This window comes from Megascapheus bottae, chromosome 5 (assembly GCF_031878675.1).
Source record: "Megascapheus bottae isolate mThoBot1 chromosome 5, mThoBot2.hap1, whole genome shotgun sequence".
In the NCBI taxonomy this organism is placed as follows: domain Eukaryota; kingdom Metazoa; phylum Chordata; class Mammalia; order Rodentia; family Geomyidae; genus Megascapheus; species Megascapheus bottae.
In genome coordinates, this window is record NC_143513.1 from 25,513,764 (window position 1) to 25,535,281 (window position 21,518).

A 21,518-nucleotide genomic window follows, 5' to 3' on the forward strand; every position below is an offset into this window, starting at 1 on the left:
ACCACATACTTAGGAAAAGCCAGAAGTCTTGCTGTTCTCTAGCCCTGAGAAAGCCCAAGGACAGTGCCCAGGAGCCTTGAGTTCAAGCCCCAGAACTGGCAAAAAAAAAAAAAAGAAAAAAGAAAAGAAAAGAAAAATTTTTATTGGAGCAATGATCTCATCTGGTTGTTCAGCGTTTTGACAAGGGATCAATGATTTAGATCCTCATGGTTCTAGAGCTGATGGGAAGAGAAATAATCTTCAGGTGTAAATATGGCAGATTGTTTCCTGCTCTGCTGTTTCAGCATGTTTTGAGATGGGGATTTTTGCACATGGTTACAGATGCTATGTCCATTTGTAAAATACTCATTATTATTTGTTAGCTGCATTAGGACTTTATGGCACAGGAGCTTTGTATCACAAGAGTAACATTCCATCTCCACAGTGGATCAAATGTATATGTGGTGTTTGCTAAAAGCACAAGCGTCACACCTTGCTTCAAGTTTCAGTCTTACTCTTCATTTTATCTATTGATTTTTCTAGCATAGGGCCGAGATTTCTCTGTTGTTTATTAAATTCCATAGAGGGTTCTGGTGTGCACCAAAGTCTGAGAACCATTCTGCTACACCACTTTGGACCTGAGATTCATCACCCTGGAGGAATTATTATTATTATTAGTATTATTATTTTGTGCTAGTCCTGGGGCCTGAATTCAGGGCCTAGACACTGTCCACTAGCTTTCTTGTTCAAGGCTAGTATTCTACCATTTGTTCCAGAACTCAATTTCTGGCTTTTTTGGTAGTTTATTGGAAATATGAATCTCATGGACTTTCCTGCCCAGGCTGCCTTCAAACTGTGATCTTCAGATCTCAGCCTCCTGAGTATCTAGGATTGCAGGCATGAGCCATGAGCACCTTCTGAGCCCTGTAATCAGTGCATGGAAGGACAATGGAAGGGACCCCTCCAGAATGAATTTCTTCTTTATGTCAAATGGATAGTTCCTCACTTTCTTAAAACTTAAACAAAAAAGACAATACCAACCAGGCACCTTTGGTTTATGCCTGTATTCCTAGCTGCTCAGGAAACAGAGATGTAAGGATTATGATTCAAAGTCAGCGCAGGCAGAAAAACCTGTGAGACTCTGTTCCCTAATTAGTTAGGTTGGAAGTGGGAACTATGGCTCAAGTGGTAGAGAGCTACTCTAATCAAAAACACTCAGAAATAGCCTCTGGTTCAATCCAGGAACAGCACACACACACACACACACAGCACTAAAATTAGTCTTATAATTTTGTATTTCTAGACCCATCACAGTTCAGTGTTTTTCATGAAAGATGCTAGTTAAATTAGGTGTTCATTTAGTGAATACAAATATAAAGGACCAGCTGGGCTCCATGGCTCACACCTGTAATCCTAGCTACTAAGGAGGCTAAGATCTGAGGATCATAGTGCAACACCAGCCTGGCCACTAAAAAGTCTGTGAAACTCATCCCCAATTAGTCACCAGAAAAACAGAAGTTGCACTGTGGCTCAAGAGGTAGGGTGGTAGTCTTGAGCTGAAGAGTGCAGGGAAACCATCCAGGCCCAGAGTTCAAGTCCCATGACTAACAAAAAAAAGAAAAAAATATTAATGACCAAGCAAAATTAACATTCAGAGAATTCAAAACAAGAAAACCTGGCCCATGTCCTGTTCATACTATATGCTAACAGTGTGAATTCATTCATTACTTTAAATAAATCGAAATATTTTCCCCATGTAATGGAAATAATGATTATGTTCCTAAGAAGGCTATTGTAGAAATGAAGTAAGGCCATGGTTATGAAGGTGCTGTAAGTATGTAGGTAGAAATATTGTACAGTATCTGTGACTTCTACTTTGATTTTTACTTTTTTTTTTTTTTGCCAGTCCTGGGCTTGAGCTCAGGGCCTGAGCACTGAACTTGGACTTTCTCAAGGCTAGAGCTCTACCACTCAAGCCTCAGCACCATTTCCGGCTTTTTTCTATATATGTGGTACTGAGGAATCGAACCTGGGTCTTCGTGCATGCCAGGCAAGCACTCTACCACTAGGCCAAACTCCCAGCCTGGTTTTTACTTTTAATACTAATGCTACTTCTTTACCATTTTAGCTTTCCACATAAATATAAAGTATTTCTTTTTTCCTTTTCCTTTCTTTGTGGTACTGGGGTCTCAATACATATACTCTTTGCATTTTCCTCAATTAATGCATGGTCACCTGCATAGTATTCTATATATTGCAGTTCCATGATGGGTAGAATTTAGACTTAGTTTATACTGAATTCTTTAAAAAATTGTATTTTATTGTATGGGTGATGTACAGAGGGGTTACAGTTGCATTCGTCAGATAGTGGGTAAATTATTTCTTCAACATGGATACCCTTGAATCCTTAACTGTAGAACATTAACTTTCTTGAGCAGAATTTTTTTTTTTTTTTTTTTTTTTTGCCAGTCCTGGGCTTGAGCTCAGGGCCTGAGCACTGTCCTTGGATTTTCTCAAGGCTAGAGCTCTACCACATGAGCCTCACCACCACTTCCGGCTTTTTTTTATGTATGTGGTACCGAGGAATCGAACCCGGGTCTTCATGCATGCTAGACAAGCACTTTAACCACTAGGCCAAACTCCCGGCCCCGAGCAGAATTTTTCCAAAGAATTGTTTCAAAATAGCCACTCTCAATCCCACAAGTAACAATCAACCAAATTTATTGTTGTATGTTTTGTTCACATTTATTAGAGAGAAAAATATAGATATATTTGGACTCTTATTTCCCTTTTAGTTTTTTATATAATTTTTATTGCAATTAATAGAAGGGTTACATTATATTCACCAGACAGAAGGTGCATTACTTCACATACATTGAAACCCTTTCTCATGTTTTGGTCCCCATTTCCCTCCCCCTACTCCGGCCCCTCATCTTGTTTTCCCCCCTTCCCTATCCTATTTCAAATAACCAGATAAACATATATACAATGTATCAGATAACCAGGTAAAATACTGTAACAATATGAGATGACCAAGGGATAGTAAAAGAGATGAGAGATAACATAGTACATTAAGGACAACAATCACTCATTATATGGCTTTTATTTCTATATCCTGGAGGTCCTTTCATTTAGTGTCATCCTATATGGCCTTATGTATCTATGTTTTTCTCTATTGTAAATCTCTGCTAGGAGAGCCCAAGGTTTCTACTGATTATGACAAATGAGGGAAACCATTGAGCCTATGTCCCTTTGAGTGTGGCTTACTTCACTTAATATGATTTTTTTCTAAGTCTTTCCATTTCCTTACAAATGGGGCAATGCTGTTCTTTCTGACAGTAGCACAGAATTCCATTGTGTATAAATACTACATCTTGTTGATCCAATCATCAACTGAGAGGCATCCCTCTGCCAGAATCCAGAGTTAACAAAATTTTAAGAATTCATCACTGTATTCAATAATAGTGAGAAAAGCCAAATTCCTTTACTCACAACTCTGAACAGCTTGTGTGTCCTGGTACTTGGATTTTTTTCTGTTTATGATCTTTTAATAACATTTCTATTATTTCCTTGTGTATCTTCAACTTTGTTTTTCTATTTTTATTTTTTATTAATACTGATTTTTATATCATATTTCAAATATCATGTTTAACAAACAAGTATTCAAGAAGGGAATCGATATAAGCAATCACTGGCACATAGATTTTAGATCATAATTAAAATTAAGCAGTGGGTTTATATGTCATAGATACATATTAATCTGTATAATAAAACATGTCTATAGAGTATATAGCCCATCATAGATTTTTTTGTGTCTATGTTATGTTTATGTCTCCAAAACCATGTCCATAACCTCGGGTACCCAAATATTGAGTCATCACTCTTCTACTGTTTGGATTTAATATCCACATGTTAAGGATACCATGAGCCTTTTGTTTCTTTGGCCTTTTCTTATCTCACTCAACATGATTTGCTCTAGTTTCATCCATTTTACCTTGTCTGTTGGCTAGGTAGAATTCCATTGTGTGTGTGTGTGTGTGTGTGTGTGTGTGTGTGTTTGTGTATCACATTTTTTGTATCCATTCAACTGTAGTAGGGCATTTGGGTTGTTTCTATCGCTTGGCTATTGTGAATAGTGCGGAGATGAATGTGGCTGAGCAGGCCTCCTTATCATATCCTAGGTTATGATGCTCAGGGTGGATGCCCAGGAGTGGTATGGTGGGATTGTAGGGAAGGTCTATTTTCAGTTTTTTAAGAAACCTTCATATTGCCTTCCAGAGTGGCTGAACTAGTTTGCAGTCCCACCAGCAGTGTAGCAGGTTTCCTCTGCCATTCAGTCAGGATAAGGTGGTATCTTAGGGTTGTTTTTATTTGCATTTCCTTTATAATCATAGATGATGAACATTTTCTCATGTTTTTTTTGGTCATTTTCACCTTTTCTTTTTGATAAGTTTCTCTTTAGTTCCCTTCTCCACTTAGTGATTGGTTTGTTGGGCTTGCGGGGGGGGGGTACTTTCTTGTGTTCCCTGTAGATACTGGATATTAAGCATTTGTCAGATGTATTATTGGTAAATATCTTTTCCCAGTTGGTTGACTCTTTTTCTACTTTAGTAGCTATGCTTTTATTTGTGCAGAAACTTTTTGTCTTTAAGTAGTCACATTTGTCACATCTCTCTCCAATCTGTTGTGACCCTGGGACTCTGTTCAGGAAATTTTTGCCTGTGCCTATGAGTTCCAGTATCTCTCCTATTCTAACATGTAGCAGTTTCCAGGTTCAGGTCTGATATTGAGTCTTTGCTCCATTTTGAGTTAATGCTAGTCGTGGTGATAGGCTGAGATCAATTTTAGTTTTCTGCATGTGGCTGCCCAGTTTTGCCAGCACCAATAATTGAATAAATAAGCTGTATTTGTTCCACTGTATATCTCTGGCTCTTTTGTCGAAAATAAGTTGACTATAGGTGTGTAGATTTTTTTTTTTTTTTGCCAGTCCTGGGCTTGAGCTCAGGACCTGAGTCTGTTCTTGGGCTTTTCTCAAGGCTAGCACTCTGCCACTTGAGCCACAGCACCACTTCCAGCCTTTTTCTATGTATGTGGTACTGAGACAGGCACTCTACCACTAGGCCAAACTCCCGGCCCTAGGTGTGTAGTTTTATTTCTGGATCTTCTATTGATCTTCTGGTCTATTTTTGTACCAATACCATGCTGTTTTTGTTATTTTGGCTCTGTAATAGAGTTTGAAGTCTGGTGTTGTAATACTACCTGCATTGCTCTTTTTGCCTAGAATTGCTTTGGCTATTCTAGGTCTTTTGTTGTTCCATATGAACCTTTGCATTACACCTTCTATTTCAGTAAAGAATGTCTTTGGGATTTTGATGCATTGAAATTGTATATCATTTTTTGGCAATATGGCCATTTTTACTATGTTGGTTCTCACTACCCAGTGAGTATGAGCCTTACCACCTTTTCTGTCTGGGGCATTGACTCTCAGTCTTCAGATCTCAACTTTCTGAGTTAACTAGGATTATAGGCTTGAACACCAACACCAGGCTTCACAACTGTTCATCTGCCTTAGCATCACAGCAAAGCTGCGTGGGTGAAACCTGAACTCATGTGAAGCTGATTCCAATTTTCAAAGTAGCCTGTGACTTCTGAGTTTCCACATATGGACTTGACATGATTCTGAGTTACTTTCTGGGAACTCTTTGATCTTTAAAAACATACACCTGGGCAGAAAATACCAGTGGCAGACACAGAATGTCTTTTGGGAAAGTATTCCCCTTAGAGCACATAGACACACTTTTTGTTGCATCTCACTATTTGTGTTATTCTCTCTAGCCAAGACATTTTGAGAGGTAATGTGAAAATTAATCCTATGATTTATCTGGCACAGACAGCAAATGTACACCATCAAATGTACTAATGCGTAGATGAAAATAACTTACAGGGACCTATGTGATGGTAAGAAACACATTTTAAGCCAAATGTAGACCACTACATTGTGAAAATTTTAAACATTTTTTAATTCTCACTTTACCATGTGTGGGGAAATGTAGAGAACATGTTTTGGTTTGCTACAGATGACTACTCACTTAGGAATTTAATATGCGGAATCGATTATATTTTTCTGTTACTAAAGCACTTCTATTACTGTTATAGGGCCTTAAATTTCACAAGATACCTTCTGAAGGTAGAAAAGACATTGCATGCCCAGGAAAAAGAACAGAAAACATTTTTTTCACTATTCGTGGAATTTTTGGAAGAATTATTATTGCCTGTTCCTTCTAATTCATCCATTGTTCCTGAATTCTTGACTCTCCCTGAGAATTTTCAGAATGAAAATATGTTGTGGATAAATAATGTAAAAAATTTAGACAGAAACACATACCCTGTTGATACTCAGAAACTTCTGGAATTTGGCAAACAGGTGATGAACAAAATGCAAACTCATGAAAGCCACTGGATAAGGACAGAATCTAAAAATATTTTGAGATTCATGAAATTAATACTTCTTGAAATTAATCCCAAACTGCTAGAATTATGGCTCTATGGCATTCCCCAAAGTGAAAGAGTTAAATTAGAAGCGCCCTCTACCCTTTTAAATTTTTCAGTTCCAAAAAATGAGATTTTCAGTAAAAGTTTTAACTTGTCCAGGTTATTCCATTCAGATTTGCCTAGACCAACAGTTGTGAACATGGATTTTCTATATTTAAGTGAAACTATAATAAATGGCCTCTATGAATTAGGATTCTTGAGCCAGGATGAAGTTTCTAAAGCTCTGGACACAGTCTATGTGATAAAAAATGTCTCTGATCTTTTCTTAGCCCTTTCTGAACCCCAAAAACAGGAAGTCGAAAAAATTTTGACTCATCTCTATCTGAATGTCTTTAACAACAAAGATTCAAGTTTACTTCTGCAGATTTATTCTTCGTTTTACCAATTTATTTATCAATTCTTGAGCATTCAGAATAGAGAGTCTTTGATGACTTATCTTACCCAAACCTCTAGACATATTTTGGGCATCGTTAAACAATGTAATTTCCAAAATATCAGCAGTGCATTTGCACTTTTGTCAGAGACAGCAGAGTTTCTTGGAAGGATTTCTGAAGCATCTTACTGTCAACAGTTGCTTTCAATTTTTAACTTTTTAGAGCTTAAAACCCATTCTCTGAGGTCTAGCAAAGACAGAGAAATGGAAGTGATCCGTAGTACCTTGATAGGCCTCAAACAGCTGCTAGTAGTAGATGAAGATTTCCGCATTTCTTTGTTGCAATACGTGAGCCAGCTCTTCAATGGTTCAGAACAGGCCTTGCTGAATAACGAATGTTTTACTATTTTGGATAATCTTTCTTCTATGAATTATTCAACAAGTGAAGGGGCTTCTGTCACTCTTCCATGGGAAAGAATAATTTCCAATCTTTCAGCAAATATCAGTGTGTTCAATGAGTTTGTGGCTGTTCACTGTACTCTATCATGGCTTCAAATGTGGACTGAGATCTGGGAAAGCATCTCTCAAATACTTAAATTTGAACTGCATATTTTCCCTCCTCTTCATGTTGGTCTCACTCAACTTTTGGATGAATTAGAAAAGGATGTGAACATTTCTCAAAACTGCCAGGAAATGTTTTCAAACCATCATGCTGCTAGACTCATATTAAATGTGTTTAAAAACTTAATGCAAGCTGATGACTTCCATGGTTGGAATTCTTTTCTTTCCCTCAGGAATATGTGGGTAGCAGTAGAGGACAAGTTAGTTACAGCAAAATCACTTGACTTGGAACAAGTAGAGAAATCATTTTTTGCTATGAAAACTTCCCTACACCAGCTAATGTCAGATCCACTGAAAATAAATATAAGCAGAAAGTTTGTATATTCGCTGCATAAAGTTTTCACCAGGTTAAGCAATCCTGCAAAGTACATGAGTAGAAGTACAGATCTGATTAATTACCATCTTTTAAAAAATTTCACAGATTATGGGGTCATATTTGAAAGTGTTATCACCAAGCTAAGAGAAGCAACAGTGTTTTTTAGAAATGTGTCACATGATGAAGAGTTATTGTTCTGTGCTGATGTTCTCCAAAAAGTTATTGCATTGATTTTAGAAGATGGCTTGTTGGATGTAGATCCTTCCCAGCAGGCTGAAAAGATTCTGGACATGTTAAATTACACATTTTCCTCTGAAAACACAATTAGTACACTAAAAGGATGCACTGAATGGATAAACGTCATAAACCATATATACGTCATGTCTAATTCAAGTTTCTTTCTGGGGTCTCTTCACAATACTTTGAGGAATTTAAAGGATATTGAAAACAAAATGAACTCTACATTAAAAATTCTAACTTGGGTATTTAATATAAAGGAAAATATTTGCTCTTTAAATGAGTCTAATATAAATTGTATAAATATTTACTTGAAAGGCCTGGCTGACTTTCTAAATATTTTACTTAGTACTATCTTGGAAAAAGAGAAGGTACCAGAATTTGAGATTTTATTAGCACTTTTAAATGATTCTACAAACCAAATAAAGATGACTATCCACAACTTAACAAGGGATTTTGATTTCCTCTCTCAATCCAGTTGGAAGCATTTTAATGAATTACTTTTAAGACCTATAGATTTATCAAGTGGAATTTCCAATCAGTTTCAGAACATATGGCTGCATATAACAACACTGGGGAAGGAAATACAGAAACGTTTACGAGATATTTCTCCTGCTATCTTGGAAAAAAATTCTTTTTCTAGTATGAAAACCCTCTTTGGAATATTTTTTACCAATCCAAAGGAAAAAGATATAAGAAATTTAGGCAATTCCATTTACCATTTAGCTAGTTATTTTGCCTTCAACCTATCACATGATCTCCAAAATTCATCAGAAAGTATTCCACATGAGTTAGTGAAAACTGTTGGTCTTGCTATTCAGTTGATGAGAGATATGTTCAACTCCTTGATGCCTGCTGTCCACTCCAATATTCCACAGAATAGGGGCCATGATCAAGTTTTAAATAAAGTAACTTCCCTGATGCATGCCCTCAAGAAAGCTGACATTGACCTTGTAGTTGACCAGCTAGAGCAAATCAGTGAAGGCCTAGTAGATTTCTTTAAGAATCTTAGTAGATTAGGTCCTGACAATTCGGGGGTCAACTTACTTATTGGCTTGGTGGAAAAATTTATGGCTGGTTCACACTCCTGGAATGTTAATCATCTGCTGCGACTCTCTCGGCTATTTCCTAAAGATGACGTGAGTGCTGTGGTGGATGTGTATTATGCTCTTCCTCACATCATGGGACTTCTCCAGGGAATTGCTGATAAAAATATCACAGGAAGCCTCAGAGATATCTATAACTTCACTCTCCTTCATGGCATAAGCATTTCCAACATCACCAAGGAAGACTTTGCCACTGTGATCAAATCTCTTCTAGATATCATTGAGTTAATATCACACCAACCAGCTACTGTGTCTGACGCTCTCGCTTGCTTTCCTGCGGTTTGGTGCTGGACTAGTACAACCAGGTTTCATCAGAATTCAAGGTTAGAAACCTGTAATATCTATGGCTTTATGTCGTCTTCTTTTTATCAAAAAGTGACCAGCATCCGTGACCATCTCCACCTGTCTCCCCTTGTTGAAGCGTCACAGTGCTCAAATGAAAGCTCAAGAACAGAAATGACAAGGAAAGTAGTCTGTGTAATACATGAATTAGTGGACTGGAATTCTATTCTTCTAAAGGTGTCTGAAATCTTCCATATTCAAACTCCACTTGTGAAAAGTATACAAGAATTTTGGCATAAGGTCGTACCATTTGTTTCATTTTTTGGAAATGAAAGTAATGATAGCATTCACGAAGCTTGTCCTGGCAGCCTTATGAAACAGATTGCCTTGAAAATAATAGAAAAACTAACACACATGAACTTTACAAAAGGTACATCAACTGAAAATATTCTTATTAAGCTAGCTAATTTAAAGAACATTATTAACATTACTAAAGGTGCAGATATGCTTGCCCATGGTAATATTTCCTTCAATTTGGAAAGGATAATCAAATTAATTTCTGGAGATTGGTATCTAGAAAATAGTACTCATTATCTACTGTCTCCATTCTTGTTTTCTCTGAATACAAATCCTAAACACAATAATTTAGAAGCCATATCCAATTTTATTAAGAAAAGTGAATCAACTAACAACTTTGAAGAACTGTGGGTTGACTTTAGACAAATCATGGAGGATTTAACCCACAATTTTTGTATCAAGCACCTGATCTCTGAACTTAAAGAAATCCAAGACTTAAATTCTGTGGACTTTCCAAATATCACTTTGCAACTTAGCCAGCTTTTGGAAATACTGGATTTGTCATCATCAAAGGCATCAGAAATTATTGAAGATTTTCTATTAGTGACAAAAAACTGGCTTTGTGTGTATACCAATGAAGATTATTACAGACTGATACAAACATTACTTATTGCTGTGGACAATGAGAATTCAACTCATGTTAGAACTGTGTTGACTAAAGATATTGCTAGCAACTGGGGATATCTGAAAGACATTTTTAGAGAAAACAATGTTGATATTACCTTTCTTATAAATCTGCTAAGTGGAGTGCAATTAAATAATATCTCTGTTGAACAGCTACTTCTTATCAATATTCTGATTAATTCAGTCAATAAGTTAGCATCAGGTTCTCAAGCAACGGCTCCAAATTTAGGCAATAGTGACCTTCAAATGATGAATTTAATTAACCTCATCCAGGATCATTTACAGACAGAAAATGGTGGAGAGACAGATCTCCCTCTGGGAATTATAATTGATTTCATGGAAGAGCTTTTGAGAACATTCTCCCTAAAAGAAAATTCTGAGAACAAAGTATCTTTTCTGCTGAAAGACTTCCACAAAGATACTATTGCAGAAATGAGGTAAGTATATCTTTCCTTTGAATAGTATGTATACTTTTCAGCCCACTTATTTTCTGGAGTGGAGAAATGCCAATTAATTCATTGTATTGATGAGTATTTTTCCAAACTATGAAGGTAAAATTACTTTGATTGCCCTCATTTCATCAGTAAGCTTTTAAATCTAGCCAGGGATGATTATATATTATTATGTTTCATTTTTTAGCTTAGGAAAACAGTTCTAAAATTCTGTCTTATGTATAACTGTAAGATTAATATTTTATCGATAAATATGTATGTTTAGCATGAACACTATTTGAGCTTCTCTATTGTCTGTTTAACCCTAAAGGATTATATTTTTTTCCTCCAATTTATCTACTGTGGTTTTGTGTTTAGGAACATTAAAGTTGCTAGTCACATTATTCCTATTCAGTGTGTTTAAAAATCTCTGCCATTTACTAGTTAAAATATTACTGAGAAAGTGAAAACTATCTTCCATGTTCTATCACTCAAGGTTCTACCATGAATGTATACCAAGGTGGAAGAGAGAGACTTGGATTACCTAATTTGGGTAACATGATATGAAAATGCAAACTCAGAAAGGTTACAGGTAGGGTAGCTCACAGGAGGCAAAGACATCTGGGACATGAGCCAAAGCTCTCCCTCTCCATGATGGTCTAGAAAGAAGTTCTGAGCGGAAGGGAGAGCAAAGAACTTCATAGCTGCAGCTGGAGTCTCTGGGACAGGAGGCTCTATATGACTCTTTTGCAGTTAATTCACCTGATGATGTCAGGCCCACCTAGATAATATTCATTTTGACTAATATGCAGTTAACGGACTAGGGACTGTATTTTGGTAAATTCCCTTTTCAGCAGCATTTCAATTAGCCTTAGACTGTATAGCTAGTAGGATACATATTTACGAAATGTGCTTTAACTATCATGTTTCCTTCAGCTCTCTTAGGAGAATCACCTTAAGAGCACACCCAATTCAGAGACAGGTGAGAAGAGGTCTCTGGGTCTGCTGATATGTTGTAAAGCCATCACAGTGTCTCAATGTTCATCTAGTGTTCAAAAGTGTGAAATAGACTTTTCCACTGTTTCAGAGATTTACCTTATACATCAAGAATCACTTTGTAGTGAATTAAGTTCTTTTCTAAAAGCAAAAAATATGGATTTTTAAAATATTAGCTTCAAAGAATTGCGGTACGATTGGCCACAAAAGTCCTTTATTCTGCACTACTTGGTAGCAAATAGTTAAGATTCATCTAGAATTATTTTAGCAATCCATTTTCACTAAGCATTAACATTCTATGCTATTATGAAATGAGCAGTATCATTACAATCACTATGTATTTCAATCTTTCCATTACTAGTAAATTAACAAATATTAATACATCTTTACAGCTTTTTCTCAAAAGATAAAATTGGAGACATACTGAAATTGGATCCATTTCTTATACTGATGAGTGAATACAGATTGATGAGCTTTTTCTCATGGTTAAAGGGGACTATATTTCATCTAATCAGAAGCTCATTTACATTAGATAGTGGGGAATTTTCTTTTGATGGCCGGCGAGGGCTGACATTTGTTCGCGATTTGTTTCATGCCCTTCTGAGAGAAACTTCACTGCAGCATGAGACTGAACAGAATCCAGACTTCTTTATGGTGGTGAGTGAGCTGCTTTTCCTTGTCAATAGCTCTGAGGAACTCAGCAGCCTCAACCAAAATCTCACTTCCCTTCTTCACCTTATGAGGGAAAGTTCCACAGAGATGTCAAATCTTATGGACATGCTTTCAAAGCCTCTTAACCAAGACTTCCACACTTCCTGCCTTGTGCTCCAAGAACTTGCACTTGCTGACCTCACCAACTTGCTTTCCTTTATAAATAACTCATTCCCTTTACGAAACAGAGCAACATTAGAAATCACTAAGCAGCTGCTTGATGTTATCTCTAGAGCTGATGAAGAAAGTCACATCCTGGATCCCCTTTTAGAAATGTCTAGAATCCTCACAATTCTGCTGAATGGCAGTGGGGAGCTGAGAGATATTGCCACACATATGGACTCTGCTGTGAAACTTCTTACACTAGCAAAGCGTGTCTCAGGAAAGATGGGCACCATCTTTGAAAACCCTTTCCTCTCCAACACTAAGGACACCATGGACTTCTTTAATATTTTCTATTCTGATATGCAGCAAAGTGTCTGGCTTCTTGTGAAAGAAACAATTCCTTTGAGAAAAGTAGACCATGTGACATTTAGAAAGATAAGTGATTTACTGGTGCCATTTCTTGACTTGGCCTTTGGGATGTTGGGGGTAAAGCCCAATATTTCACAAGACTCTGACATTTTCAATATGTCATCTCATGTACTCTCAAACATGAGCCAATCCAGTGACTTTTCTAATATTTTGGAAGAAATCGCTGAGTTTTTAACTTCGGTGGAAATCAATTTGGAAGAGTTGGAGCATTTTGTGGTGGCACTTAATAATGGGACTCAAATATTTTCTATGGATTCTATCAACTTGGTGGAAGAAGTCTTGAATTGCTTAGTTCCTATAAATAACATCACCCACAAAATGAACTTCTTACAGCTTCATCCAATTTCCTCTCACCATGGTCCTCAAGATACAATATGGGAAAGAATTCATAAAATGATTCATTTGGGGGATAAAATGTTATCAGAAAATACCACAAAAATAGGGAAATCCTTTAAAATGATATTTGATCTCACATTAGAAGCCCTTTGGAATAGCTTTAAGAAGGAAAGTTGGGATGCTTTTAATCTGTTGTGGGCATCGGTCCATCATTCAGATGATCTCTTCAGAATGATAGAAGCAGTTGTAGAGGCCTCTTCCAGCAGGATTACAAATGAAGATGGAGGTGGCCTAAGCAAAGGTTTACTCTTCAAGATGCCTTTAACTCAGAATATCACCCATCATCAACTTGAAACAGCCGCCCAGTATTTGCTAGATCGGCTCATTCTCTTAAGAAAAAGCCTCCTCCTGGATGACTCTCAGTGGCCGAATTTCATAAATGCTTCATTCCATGATTTTTTGGAAATCTATCTTAATGCAACTAGTGGAAAGAATGTGATGTCACCAAAAGAAGAGGTGATAGATTTCGTGCCTAACTTCAAACCATTATCATCTTTCAATACGTACTTGAAGAGATTACTTGTATTCATTGGCTACTGGCAGAAAGTTCTACAGACAGATGAAAGGTAATCACACCCCCTACTCATTCTAATTGTTCTCTGCTACAGTACTCAATAACAGATTAAGGTAAGTAGATCTCCACACTTTGCACTTGGCTTCCATCGAGAGTGATTCATTATTATTATTTTTTTGCAATCCTCAGATCTCAGTCTTCTAGTAGGTAAAATTACAGGTATGAACCATTGCATCCAATGCTTATCATCACTGTTTGATTCCATGTAATCATTTGATTTGTGTTTCAAGAGAGTGGAACAAAAAAAATGAAAACAAATATTATGCTTCTTGGCTATAAAACCAATGCTTAGCTAAATCAGGGGACAAAAATCATTCTGGAAGCCTAACTAGTAGTATCTGTGCATTTCTTGTTGTTATTGTGCTGTGAATATGGCTGGATGGAGACAAGTGCAGCAACTTGCTTGTTTTCAGATGTTGAACCCTTAATGCCATTGTATCTTTCTTCCTAAGTGTTGTTGTCATGTGCCAAGCCTTCCAGCAGCTGGAGACATCTTCGGAAGCCATGGAGATGCTGCAGAAAACCAAGACAATGCTGTTACGTGTGCTCATCATCTTGGCAGGTGGGCTGCTTGATAATTGCCCTGTGCTTTCCAGAGCTTGCCCAGTAGGAGATGCAACTTCTGAGAACACTGATGGTGATGTGGCGCCATGTCTGTTAACATGTGATTGTGCCCAGTCATCTCTAGGCCTGGCATCTGTCTTAACTCTCACAGTCACTGAGATCAGAACCAATTGCATATTGGAAAGAGAGAGCACTTCCACCAGACCTCATTCAGTGCCTTTTTCCTCCCCTAGTGACACCAGGAAGGCTACTGAGAGATTGGCTTGAGCTTTATCTAGAATTGGGGTGACCCTCATTTCAAGCAGCAGTTGAGAAGATTGAGTAAAAGGAGACAATGACACAAGCAACTCATAAGGGCTAGTTGGGGATAGGCATGGCAGGGTACACACTTCTCCTTCTCCCCATACAGTACAGGCGGAGGATGGGGCTGTGTGCACACCACTGAGGAAACTGCTCTCAGAATTCAGAGATGGCTCACAATGGATTCTTGGACTTTGCATCTATGACATTCAAGACTAGCTCTTTTTTCTGTCTTCCCCCCTTATATTATACCCTAACATGATGAATGGTGGGGAGGCTGTGGAAATGGAGTGAGGAATGAGGGCATTAAGAGGATTCAGTTGATGTAGATTAAATTCTAACTAAAGTTTTGAATTACTTATTTGAACTAATTAAATTTTGAAGTAATAATCTTTTTACAATGTCTTTAAGGCATAGCCTGGGCATATAGCCCATAGAAATATGCTTAGGTAAAATTTAGGTGAAATTTCTTTCTGATTCTTGAGTGCCTTTACTGGCATATTGAATCCTTCCATTTTTCAATAAAATTATTTTTGACATTTTCCTCCTAGCTACAGTAATGAATTTTTAATGATGTGACTATTCATTGATTCCTGATGTGTGTGTGTGTGTGTGTATAAATAGTATTTTACCATTCTATATTACAACAGCTAAATGAAGATATCACATGTGAAATAATGTTACAAAATTAAATTTGGGTTATTAAACTTCATCCCAAACAAACTCACACATGAGCATCACTTTCCTTGTTGTCATTCCCTTCTGTACAGTAGGAAGGCATCATTAAGTTCTGAATGGACAAAAGGCTCAACAAAGAAGACATGGGGTGGAAGAGAACTTAGGGGGACAATGTCTTGGTGGTAACTCAGAGGATGTTCTTATGGAAAATGGAACCATTTTTTTGTGGGGGGTCAGTCGTGGGTCTTGAACTCGGCCTGGGCACTGTCCCTGAGTTCTTCAGCTCAAGGCTACCACCTACCCCTGGGACTGGGAGCTGTCCCTGAGCTCTTCAGGTCAAGGCTACTACCCTACCCTTGAGCCAAGCCCCACTTCCCATTTTCTAGAGGTTAATTGGTCCTTTTGTGCCTCGGCTGGCTTTGAACCTTGATCCTCAGATCTCAGCCTCCTGAGTAGCTAGGATTACTGGTGTGGGCCAATTTTGCCCTATCTTGAGGATGAGTCAAGTATATCCATGAGGGAAGTTGTCATTTTTCCCCTCTGCCTGGTTTTAAGTATGGCTGCAATGAGAATCTGCTGGGCTCATGGAAATGGAGGAAGGCAGTAGGCAACTATTTTAAAGCATCCTATGTCACAAGTTGGTAAACCGAGGCCCAGAGGAGGATATCAGTTGCCTGTGGTTTTATTTATTTATTTTAATTTTAGTTCTTAAATTACTTTTAAATTGTTGTACAAAAGGCTTGCCTTAAAAAAAAAAAACAGTTTATGAACATGATGCATCTTGATCAGTGCCATCTTTTTCAAAATTCTCACCTCCCCTTCCCTTACTTAAATTTTGTATCTATTCAGTGAATTCTTACTGCATTCTTCCTACTTCCTCCTCTGCATGTCTCTTCCCCTCTTTCCTTCTCTCCCCTTGCTCACACCTATTTCCTCATGATTGTTTTGTTTTCCCCTGGTTTTAGAATGAGGACTTTGATGTCAGAGCCTCTTTCTGATCGAGAGAATAAAATGCGCTGGGATTGGGGGAGCAGAATGGAGGGCCTTAGAAAGAGCTGGCAGATCTGAACAGTCACAGTAGCGTTGGAATGTGTCTTCTAGGCAAGAAGGGACCAGGTGGGAAGGGTTGGAATTCAGCCTTTGCAGAGGGGAAATGAAGTGGAAGAAAGTGCCCTGGGAAGTGAGACATTCTAGGCAAGAGCTGGGCTATTCTTATGAAGGTGCAGCGTCTTCACTGTGATGTGTGAGCGTGGGCTGCATGATGCCATGTCCAGGTTCCGTGGGAGCTGGGCTTCCTGCCATCAGATGGCCCCTAGCCATTCTGAAGTCACAGCCCTGTCTCCATCTCACATGGTGGCAACCTAGCCAACACAGACATGGCTAGCCGAGCACCATCCATTCTGTTAACTTTTTCATGGTGCATTTTCTACTATCTTTGGAAAAAAAGAAAGAAAGAAAAAAGGACCCATCCTAGGTTTCAGCTCAAGGCCTGGATGCTGTCCTGGATCTTCTTTTTTTTTTTTTTTTTTTGCCAGTCCTGGGCTTGAGCTCAGGGCCTGAGCACTGTCCTTGGACTTTCTCAAGGCTAGAGCTCTACCACTTGAACCTCAGCACCACTTCTGGCTTTTTTTTTTAATTTTTATTTTATTTTATTTTTTATTGTAATTAGTAAAAGGGTTACATGATATTTGCCAGATACCAGCTTTTTTTTTTTTCTATATATGTGGTACCGAGGAATCGAACCCTGGGCTTCATGCATACTAGGCAAACACTTTAACCACTAGGCCAAACTCCTGGCCCCTGTCCTTGATCTTCTTTTGATCAAGGGTAGCACTATGATGCTTGTGCCACAGCTCTACTTTTGGCTGGCTTGCTTTATGTGTTTATTTATTTATATTGGAATTAAGTGTCTTATGGATTTCCCTGCTAGGGCTGGCTTTGAACTGAGCTCCTCAGATCTCAGGTTCTTGAGTAGCCAGGGTTACAGGTGTGAGCCATTGGGGCCTGCAGGCTTTCTTTCTTTGTTTTTTTTTTTGTTTATTTTTTTATTTTGTTAAAGCAAAATTCTTATGAGATTTTCTTTTATTTACACCAAGTTGGAAGACCTCTTGATGCTCAAAGGCAAATGTTTGAGAGCTCTTTGTTCCCTTCACTTTGCATTTCAATTGAAAGTTAATGAAGCAATTCTATCTCCTTATCTATATATCTAGTTAAGAGATTCTATCTTATCTGTCCACACATATTGTGTGTATGTATGTTTATATATACATATATATTTGTAGCCAGTGTTGCCCTCCAATGCATATTTCTATCTCAGCCTCTCCAGTACTTGGATTATATGCATCTGTCAACTGCATTACATTTTCTACACTAAAACTCCTTTTAATATGGATGAAATCTGATTAATTAGAGCCATAAGTCATCAGGGTAGGATGCTTTTGGAAAGCATGACTTTGATTATATCATATTTTAATGAATAAACTTTTTTAAGAATAGTTTTAGATGGACAGAAAGGGAAAAAAAACTGAGCAAGGTGTACAGAGATTTTCAATATGGCTATGCTCCTGCCACCCCCCTCGGTCTCTCTGTCTCTGTCTCTCTGTCTCTGTCTCTCTATCTCTGTCTCTGTCTCTTTCCCTGTCTGTCTCTCTTTCTCTCTCTCACACACACACTTTTTTTTTTTTTTTTGCCAGTCCTGGGCTTGAGCTCAGGGCCTGAGCACTGTCTTTGGACTTTCTCAAGGCTAGAGCTCTACCACTTGAGCCTCAGCACCACTTCCAGCTTTTTCTATATATGTGGTACCAAGGAATCGAACCCTGGTCTTCATGCATGCTAGGCAAGCACTTAATCACTAGGCCAAACTCCCGCCCCCCCCCCCCCCCCCCGCACTCTTATACTGTCATTAGCCCCCAGTAGAGGGTGCTCTTGTTCCAGCTGATAAACTTGCTTCATCAGTGACCCCATCATTTTCTGTGATGTGCATTATTGAGTGTTGGGCATTGCAAGGATCTGTACCAGTGTGCAAGATATATCCACTGTCCTAACTGCATAGTTTGACTATCCTCCGAATCTTTTGCGCTGGGCTGGGAATGTGGCCAAGTGGTAGAGTGTTTACCTAGCATGCATGTAGCCCTGGGTTCAATTCCTTAGTACCACATACACAGAAAAAGCCAGAAGTGGTGATGTGACTCCAGTGGTAGAGTGCTAGCCTTGAGTTAAAGAAGCTCAGGGACAGCCCAGGCCTTCAGTTCAAGCCTTAGGAATGGCAAAAACAAAAGCAACAAAAGTCCTTCATCCTCCACTCCCACATAACGTCTCACCCAGCTCCTGATGGGCAGTCATCTTTGCACTGCTGCCACAATTAGCATTTCCAGAAGGTCACAGGCTTCATACTATTGGCCTGTTCAAATCGGCTTCTTTCACTCTGATTTTTGCACTAATTAATTTTTTTATAACTCTCACTCCCTCCCTTCCTCCCTTCCTTCCTTTCTCCCTTCCTTACTTTCACCCCTCTTTTTCCTTTTTCTTTCCTTTTCTTTTCTTCTTCCTTTTTTTTGTGGTACTAGAGATTTTATCCAGGTCCTAGTATACAAGAAGCAGGTACTTTACTACTTGACTCAAATCTGTAAATCCTTTTTGTTTTATTTTTGGCATGGGTTCTCAGGTTATGCCTGGACCAGCCTGGACAGTGATTGTATTTATATTTACCATGTGCCTGGAATGACAATCACTTATCCCCATCTGAACATTTTATTCGTTAAGATGTACTTTGCACAAATTTTTTACTTGGGCTGCTGTCTAAACAGGCCTCTCCATCTCTGCCTCCCAAGTAACTAGAATTACAAGCATAAAACACCATGCCTACATGAACAAACTGATGATCTGTAAAATGACTTTTCAGAAACAGTGTAATGATTTGTCAGGACTGATTTTTTTTACTTGTTAAAACACTAATGGGTTTTATAATACATTAAAGTACACTTCATTTTCTTTGATGGCCAAGCACCTAGCAGGAACAAAGCCATGAGCTAGGTGATAACAGTACTTTGAGGCAGAGTTGAGAGTGAGGAACTGGGGGTGATCCAGGGAGAGAGCTCACACAGATCTTCACAGTCAGGGGAAGGTCATGGCCAGGTGGGCTGGAGCAGGTGCCTGAGGCAGAGTTCTGGAAAGTAGATATACTCAGGAGAGGAGGCAGGTATAGCAGGTGCCATGGCATTGTAGCAGGTGAACATAGCATGAATGAGAGAAAGGATGGACATAAGAACTCAAGCATTGTGGGAAGCTTAGTGGCTTCCCACTGCAGAAGGGCTTTGAATGCAATGTAGAGCCTTTGTCAGATTTCTGTTCTAGCCATCTCTTCTGAGGAATTGCTGGTGGCTCAGAGCAGGAGTCAGATCATAGGGGTGAGATCTGGACCGGCCCTGCTAAGAGTTTGGAATTATCTTGAGTGTGACCTAGAGGTACAGAACTCAAAGCCATTGGAAGGTAGCGTGGATGAAGAAATTGGGTGGCTGCCCGATGGGGTCAGGAGACCATCTTGAATGACTTCCATGTGTGACTTGTAAGGTATGGAAGAAGGGCTGGCCCACAAGTGTAATTCATATTTTCAACAGGACAATAGGTGAAAAATCAATAATATCCCAGGCAAACTTGGACAACTAGTACCTTGTTTATAAGGGATCCTGGGGGAAAGTGGGGCCATTTTAGGGAAGTAGAAGGAGAAAATTAATTACTATGCTATTAGTTCATCTCAGGAAATTTATTATATTTGAAATGCCAAAGTCATTGCTTTGAAGAATGAAAAAGGTATGGCCCATCTATACAAAATTATCCAGCCATCAAAAGGAATGAAATGCTGTCATTTGTAGTTACAGATTTGTAGCTGGAAGACATTAGGTGAAACGAAGCAGCCTTAAAATGACAAATTTCCCATGATCTCACTAATACTTGGAAGCTCTAAGTTTCCTCTTATACAGAGTAGAACATCTGGTTACAGAGTGGGGAAGTCTTCAGGGAGGAGGAGGAGCAAGGGTAGAGTGAAGATGACTCACCCATACAGAGGTGCCACTTGAATAGGACTTCTAATGATCTAAGGCAGAGGTAGATTACTGTGGTTGACAACATTTAGGTAAATATTTTAGGGTGTTTAGAACAAAGAGTTTCAAATGGTCTTAACACAAAGAAACAATGTCAGTCTGAGGGAATGGATGTACCAGTTCCCTAGATCTGATCATTATACAATATATGTACGTGAAAAACATAATATATCTGATATATAAGGTGATCATGTGCCATCATCATCTGAACATTTATTTTGATGATCTAAGAAATTTGTACCATTTAAAAAATTTAAAGATTATTTGAGTGTAGCTATTAAAAAGCAGACTGTTTCCTAAAACTCATTTGTCTTTGTGTGTTTGTGTGTGTTTTTCCCCTGGCAGAAAACCCTTCGTTGACCAAGGATGTTTTGTGCGCCATTCTGAGTTGCAAGCCACGTGAGATAAGGAATCTCGTTTTAGCTGCCATACAAGGAGTCACTGCTGTGTACACCCACTACCAGGTGTGACCTCTCTTGTGTGTTCACAATCACCGAGGCCTGCAGAGAGAACAGCGGGGTTATTCTAAGCTTGCTGCCTGGTCCGAAAAACCAGGGAAAATTGCACTATGCATAGTCACACCAGAAACTAAGCTTGCAGGCTGAGAGCTCCCCAGCCCTTTCCGTGTGAGAGTTTGTTGAATTCTCAGGAACTTTCCAAGCCAGATGCTGGTTGTTAAACCCTGAAATCATGAACAATCCAACTGTATAAATGGGATAGAAGAAATTATACATAAAACAAAAGTGACAAATACACAAGCCCTAGCACTTTCTCATGATCTCACTATA

General features: G+C 38.5%; 1 protein-coding gene across 1 annotated transcript in view; it reads left to right on the top strand.

The window, feature by feature from the left end:
- Abca13 (ATP binding cassette subfamily A member 13) overlaps positions 1–21,518 on the top strand; it is a 355,049-nt gene that overhangs the window by 53,994 nt on the left and 279,537 nt on the right. Inside the window, exons 17-20 of the mRNA XM_090332320.1 lie at positions 6,136–10,884; positions 12,267–14,081; positions 14,542–14,651; positions 21,076–21,194. Coding sequence (XP_090188446.1) covers positions 6,136–10,884; positions 12,267–14,081; positions 14,542–14,651; positions 21,076–21,194 — 6,793 coding nt within the window. The remainder of the gene's footprint in view (positions 1–6,135; positions 10,885–12,266; positions 14,082–14,541; positions 14,652–21,075; positions 21,195–21,518) is intronic.